The sequence below is a fragment of the Nestor notabilis genome, unplaced genomic scaffold (genome assembly GCF_000696875.1).
Source record: "Nestor notabilis isolate BGI_N333 unplaced genomic scaffold, ASM69687v1 scaffold23095, whole genome shotgun sequence".
NCBI lineage: Eukaryota > Metazoa > Chordata > Aves > Psittaciformes > Psittacidae > Nestor > Nestor notabilis.
Genome location: NW_009928277.1, coordinates 2807 through 10007, shown reverse-complemented (window position 1 = coordinate 10007; position 7201 = coordinate 2807). Strand labels below are relative to the sequence as shown.

The following is a 7201-nucleotide window of genomic DNA, read 5'->3' as shown; positions in this document are numbered from 1 at the left end:
CAAGAAAATCCTCATGTCCTTAAATAACACAGACAGCTCTGGCACACATGTGGGCAGGATCGTCTCCAGGCTCCCAGCAAGGGCTGAGGGAGAGATGCTTCTGGAATAGGAAATGTGTGTGTATGGAGGGTACCAGGGGTACAGCCTTCAGACTCCAGGTGGGGAGCTGGCCCTAGGGAGCCCAGCCCTCCCAAAACACCCTGCAAAGCAAGGAGAGGAGGATGCAATGACTATTTCTGGGGCAGATGGAGGAATGCTCTGAATTCCCCTCGCCAGGAAAAGCCTCCAGTGGCAAAGCAGCAACAGGCACCAGGACAAACATTTCTTCCCATGCTGGCCATGGGTGCTGGCCATGGGCTCAGGGATGACAGATGCGGGTGCTGCAGCTGAGCCAGGGATCCGTAGCAGTGATCACAGAGGGACCCATGCCAGAGCCTGCATGGCGAGCAGAGAGCAGGAGAGATGGGGCTGTCTCCTTGCACAGCTCATCTGCATTTGGTCTCCTCCTGGGAAGTGTGTCCTGCAGGAATAAGCTTTTCTGGCTGTGGGAGGATGCCTGTTGCCAGCTCCATGCAAGCAGTGGCAGCTTGGCTAATCTCCAGCAAGTAAAAGGAAGGGAAGAAAGGATGATCTCCTCCATCAAATGCATCACACAGGGATGCTGGAGCCCTCCTGCTCCCTGGTGCCCACCACCCCCCACCGTGGAGGGTTGGATGTGCCTGCGTCTGCCAGGGAAAGGACATATCTAGCCACAAAGTGGGAAGAAGAACAGGAACTCGCTCCCTGTGGAGCACGTGGATGGGGCAATGAGAGGGATGTGAGCAGGAGCGGGCGGTAACAGCGAAGGCAGACAGGATCTTAATGTTTCCTTCCTAGAGCCAAGATGCAAGAATCCGAGGCAATCACTCCTCCACCGTATGTCCCTGTTTTTAGTTCCTTCTTGCTCAACTCCTCTGGCATTTGGGAAAATGGTTGCTGAAGTAACCGCGGGAGCTGCCCTGCATCCTAGAAAGAGGCTGGGTTTCTCCCTGGGGATGAAATCACCCTGGGTTTGGTAGCTGTGAGAGCAGAGCTTTATCTAGGTCAGCGCTGGGTCCTCCTCCACTCCCAGCAGAGCTGCCGGGGGGGACGTCAGCACCGGTTGTGTCCCAGCCATCTGGATGCTTTGAGGAAGGTGACGCCAGGTAAAAGATGCAGAGCGAGGGCAGGCGTTAGGCAGCAAAGCCCCTGGGGTCTGCCTGCCAGGAGCAGTGTGATTCCTCCCTCCCTCAGCTTCCCACTGTGATAAAAGCCTGGAATCTTAGGAAGAGACACTTCCCTGCAGTCCCTCATACACCTCTGGTAACCAAACTGCACTGTGTCGGTCCAATAGGGCCAGACGTGAGGGCTGGGATGGCATTGCCTCCCTGGGTTGCTCTCCAGAGGGGTCTGTTGTATGGAGGAGGAAGAGGAAGATGCTCTCCTGAGTGCCTAAGCACTAGGTAGTTTACTTCCCACGGCTGCAGGATGCTGGGGAAGGGTCTCTAGGATGGCCACGAGTAGGGTCACAGAACTCACTGTCTGCAGGCTGGCACTGTGCTGTGCTGCTCTTGTGGCAGTGGAAGAGACTCAGATGGCAGGCTTACAAGGAGGAAGGATGCAAGGAGAGTAGCCAAGGCTGTAGGCTCAGCCACAGGCTGGATGAGGTTGTACTCAACACATTCTGAGGTGGTGGCATAGAGAGTTGGGAAGCTCCTGGCACCTGCTTGTGCTCCAGAGTACTTAAGGTTCTTCTCCTTATGGAAGATAAAAGCAGAAGAGTTATCGCCCTACGCTGGCAAACATGGGATGGGGATAGCAGCCAGGCTGGCAGCTCCCCAGGGATGTTGGGTTTGTGGTGGGGGAGGGCAGAGACCAGAAATTCCAGCTCGAAGAGGTGAGGAATTTGCCCAGACCAGCAATTTTCCACTTTGTGACTGCATTGTGCAAACCAAAGGCCAGCACAACACGCCTCGCTCACAGGGATGAGCACCATCATTCCTGGTGCAGCAGCACGTGGAGCCAGAGCAGGTTTCTCCACTTGCTGCTCAAAGGACAACTCCAGGCAAAAGTCCCTCCAGCCTCAGAAGTGTGTGAACCTGGACTAACATCAGCACAGCCAGCTTGGGGTTAATTCTACAGATAGGGGAATGCACAGAAGGAAGCATGTGAGACATGGCATGCCGGCTCCATAAATAAGGCAGTCTCTCCCAAGTATTTCTGGAGCAGACAGGGAAGCCAGCCACCACAGGAATAAACCTCTGCACTTCGCACTGCAGAGGAAATTCAGCTCCTGAGTTCAGATTAGACTTCATCTTGAGTTTTCTCCAGGAGCACCGAGCTCTGCTTGACCTGTGTGGCTGCTCCTTTCCCACAGTGTACCAGGTCACAGCCCCAGCAGGGATGCAGAGCCACGGCAAAGCTCCTCTGACTCACTGGCAATGTTTCACAAGCTCACGTTTCCCTACCTCAGGTTTGGCCCATTGAGCTCATTTCTGTGAAATGCATTTGAGAACATAAATCTGTCTCCAGGAAGAAAAGAAATCAGCTCATTAAGAAGACAGACAGCGTCTACAGTCTGAAAGGAACAGCAAATGGCAGCTGCACAAAACGTCAGTGTTAAGTGCAGCTGCCAGCTGGGATTTATTGAAAGGTAGTTATAAAGCTGCAGTGGTGAATGGCACATCTTGTGCTGGGTTAACCTGCCCTTCCTCTCCCACCTCCCAGCAGTTTGTTGGCTCTGATGGACCCAGGCCCACCGTGACCAGCAGGACTGACATAGGCAGTGAGCAAAAGCCAGCACAAGTACTTTGTTCATTTGGTTCTTCATGTAGGGGAGCCAGAACCAAGGCAAACAGCTAAAGGATTGCTCAGGGAGGGCAATGTAGCTGTTCTCCACATGACCCTGCTGTCTGCCCATGGGGAGAGAGTGCTATCCCGGACAGTAGCTAAGCCACAAGCAGGCTCAGCTGCAAGAACAAGCAGTGACCAGGCTCATGCCAACCTGGGTTTTCCCTTTTTCCTACAGAGCATCTGGGCTCTCTTCCACATGCGAACGAACATCCTACGCTAAAATAGAAAGACAAGACATATCGGGAAGGGAAACAACAAACAAATACCACCTGTACAAGCTCAAGGTGCGGTCAGCAGCGACCACAGCACCCGTGTCCTACACCTAGCATGGAGGTTGAGTGCCTCCAAACCCAAGAACCGGTTGGCCCCTGCAGCTCCTCTCTCCAGAGGTCTTTGCTTGTGTCTTTCCTGACCTACCTGGCCCTTCCCCATCGGCACAGGAGAAGAACCGACTCCTGTCTTGGCTCTGAGTGCCATGACCCAGCACCACCCCCACCCCATGGGATTTCCCACCCGTACCCACCTCTTTAAGACTGATGTTTGCCGTGTAGACCACGTTCGTTCCGTCCCTCTTGAAGTGCGAGTGAGGCTTGTCCTTGAGGATGAAGACGATGTCGGCAGGGATGTTGTCTGGGGTGGCGTCCCCTTCTTTGGGGAATGTGATTTTGGTTCCCTCCTTCCAACCCCGTTTGATGACAATGTTTAGGATCTTGTCCTCAGTCCGCATGGTCCGGCCGTCAGCGTTGAGCCTTCTGCGCGTGATCTTCATCCTCTTGGTGGAGCCATGGTAGATCTCTTCCAGGGACACCTTGAGCTCATGGATGACGGGTGGGTCTTGGACCTTCCTCCGTGTGTGCAGCGACTCTTGGTGCCGCCGGTGAACCCCGTTGATGCCATTGAAGCCAAACCGGCCGAAGGCACTGAAAGGGTCATCGTCTTCATCGATGTCCATGTCTTCCTGGTCAAAGCCATTGAACATTCGGGAGCGGCTGCTGGCGAAGAAGATGTCGAAAGGGTTGGAGCCTCCGAAGAAGGACGCAAAGGTGGCGTGAGGGTCTCCATGGAAGGTGTAGTGGAAAGTGTTCCCTGAGCCACCTGAAGAGCCACCTCCAGTTTTGAGACCTGGAAGAGAAAGGGGAAGACAAGACATGAATGCTCCCTGCCAGCTGATGCCATGCCGGGACGGCACTTTCCAGGCAGGATCATGGTCTCTGCTGGCTCTGGGCAGACCTTCCAGTGTCTCCTAAGGGTACAGGTCACCTACTCCAGCCAGTCACCTGCAAAAACATGAGGCAGGAAGATACCAGTTCAACCTGTGACAAACAGTGCTGCTCCTACACTCACCAAGCCCAAAATCTGATCAGATTTTGTCCCTGCTATTCCTACTGAAGTTCTTCTTTGGTCATCTCTACCTAATTCATGCCCTTTAAACACTTCCTGACCAGCCCATCTCTGTTTTCAGGCTCCCTTCTGCCCAAATTTTCCTGTCTCTTGGGCTGCATGGATGGCCACAGTCCGGAAGCATCATGTCCTGTATATGAGAACAGGTTTTGACCTCATGGGTGACCATGCAGGTGGAGGTCAGCAGACCTCCAGGTCAGCACACAGCTCCCTGTGTACAGACTGTACAAAACACCAGGTAAGCTCAAGGTCTGGATCCTTTTGCAACCATTCCCATGGGAAATTCCCCTGACAGGTCCCATGCTGAGCCTTATGACACTGCAACTCCACCAAGGTCCCAAGCAGCCAAGGCACATGATAAGTGCCCCTCCAAAGAGGTCACACACGCTCTGTGAGGCTATTTTTGACCAGGAGGGGTGGGAAGGGTTAAGCCAAGCCTAGCTCAAGGACTATTTTCAGGGCACAACAGTGACAGTGATAGACTATTTCTGACGAGCTGTCCCTTGTGCCAGACCCCCCCCATCACTGCACTGGAGCAAGTTTGGGAGTCTGATTGATGAAATTAATATTGTGGGTGGGTCAGGGGGGGCTTTCACTTCACCTTGGCTACCACATGGACCCAGAAGCCCCTCAAAATGCTGATCTCCAAGACATGTTGCTCCAAAAAATGTCATTTGATGGGAAATGAAAGGTTTCCATTGGCCATGACACTGATGGAGCAAGAAGGGGGCTGCTCTTCCCTCCCTCCTTAACTCAATTCTTTATTTTAGGTGTCTTCAGGTGATGGGCATTTCACCGAATCCCCAGGGAGCCCCTGTCCCCTAACAGACTGTACAGCCAGGAGGTTTCACCTTTAATCCCGTGACGCCAGCCTGAGCTGGGTCCGATTTCCTCGGCCTTGCCTCTGGGGAAAGGCTGGTTTCCCACTTGAGGCAGCCTCTTCTCGTCTTACAGGGTGGCAGATCACTGCGCCCGGTGCATCCATCATAGCCCTGACATAACTAACAGGTCAAAATTAACCCGCTGCTGGTTAATTCTACTGGTGGCTCATTAAGAGGATGCACCTGCCTGTTGACAGGGCTGCCTCTTCCCCCCAGCAGCCTGTTCCTGCCAGACCTCCTGCTCTTTTAAGCACCCAAGTCCTGGGCTGATTAATGCAGATGCTATTCGGTGCTCTCCTCGAATGGGGTTGCGCTCTTCCATCTTCGACTAATAAGGCCGCCTGTGGTGGAGCGGCTCTTCTCCTCCTCCTCCTCCTCTGTGCCAACCACCAGACAACAGCAGCCACTTGGTTTCAAAACAAGGACCTGTTACTTAAATTGGGAAAAGCTTTGAATCCTGTAGGTCAGCCTGTACCAGGGAGGACTGCGGGACAAGTGCCCAAACGCGTGGAGAATGTGGGCAAAACCAATACTTCTCCACTGGGATATTTAGGTCAATTAAAGGGCTGCTAATGAATTAACCAGGTATGATCCAGGAGGTGAGGTGAGCTCTTTCCAATTCCACTGTCTCAGCTAGGTTTTGGGGCAAAGGGCAGAGAGAGCCCTGCCATCCCAGGAAGCAGGGTGGAAAAGCAGGGTGACCCGGAGAGGAACAGGATGAGAGCGGATTCCTGGCACCTGTGGAGCCTTCACTATCCCCAGTTCCAAGCTACCAGCCCCATTTCAGGTGCAGGCATGAACCCTCTGTGTGAAAAAAGCCTCCCTTGCCTACAAAACCCAATCTAGACCACCACCACCCATGCCTCCAAGCAGGCAGTGCTTGTCCCCTTACCTTCCTCCCCATACTGGTCGTAGACAGCTCGCTTCTTGGGGTCACTCAGGACATCGTAAGCCTCTGCAATCTCCTTGAACTTCTCCTCGGCGTTGGGGTCTTTATTCTTATCGGGGTGATACTTGAGAGCCATTTTCCGATAGGCTTTCTTGATTTCATCCTCATTGGCACCAGTCTGGATGCCCAGGATCTTGTAATAGTCCTTCCCCATGACGGCGACGCTGCCGGGAGCCGAGTACTTATTCCTGAAAGCACAAAGACAGCCCTGGGTAAGGTGAGCACTGCGCTGGGCTCGGCTGGGGATGGGACCCACACGCACTTATCGCGGAGCCGGTGCTCCCTGCGCCCCACCGGCCAGCAGCACCACAGCCGGCTCAAGTCCACGCTTCCCAATGGAGGTCAGAGCCCCGGCGCCAAGATGTGTCCTGGCTCTGGCTGTAACCCACTGAGCCCTAAGGCAGGGACAGGGACACTCATCTCTGAGGCTGAAGGGAAGAGGGAGAGCTTGAAACAGGGCATGGCATTATAAGGGCCACGCCACTGCTCACGTCAGGCCGGGATCGTGTCCTCCCCCTGTCCCTGGGTGGGCCAGGAGGGCTGAGCTATGCCTATATGTAGCCAGCAGCCTGTGTGCGTCCCCTCCTCTCCCAGCCAGGGACCTGGGATGGGAGTTGGGGTGATGACAGCAGGTTTTTGGAGGCTGAAAGCAGCGCCAGGGACCACGCTGCCGCCTTCACCTTAAAGGAACTTCAAACATTTTGTTCCTGAAAGCAATTGGCATTCAGCTGGAGATAAATGCCTCCGGCTGTCAGAGCCATAATTTGTATTTAGCGAAGAGGGAACGGAGCCGTTAGACAGAAACATCTTGTGGTGGTGGGAGGGCGGGTTTTTTTTTTCTTTTTTTTTTGGTTTAAAAAGAAAGAAAAAAGAAAAAAAATCCCCACCAGTTTCTTGCCTGACTTGCACTCTCCGAGAGCCTCCAACTGCATCTCACAGCGAGCCAGAAACACAGGGCTCACTCGCTCCATCACGCGGGGGCCGAGGCTGGGGCCATGCCTATACTAAGGCATGGAAAATCCAGTGGCCGTAATTCATTCCCCAGTCACACTGCCGGAGTCACAGAGACCCAGTGAGCAGCCAGGAGGGCAGAGGCTGC

At 54.0% G+C, this 7201-nt stretch overlaps 1 protein-coding gene across 1 annotated transcript in view; it reads right to left on the bottom strand.

The window, feature by feature from the left end:
- DNAJB5 (DnaJ (Hsp40) homolog, subfamily B, member 5) overlaps nt 1-7201 on the bottom strand; it is a 10543-nt gene that overhangs the window by 1220 nt on the left and 2122 nt on the right. The window contains exons 2-3 of the mRNA XM_010014439.1: nt 6046-6290; nt 3395-3993 (exon numbers count right to left, since the gene is read on the bottom strand). Of these exons, the coding sequence (XP_010012741.1) occupies nt 3395-3993; nt 6046-6290 (844 nt within the window). The remainder of the gene's footprint in view (nt 1-3394; nt 3994-6045; nt 6291-7201) is intronic.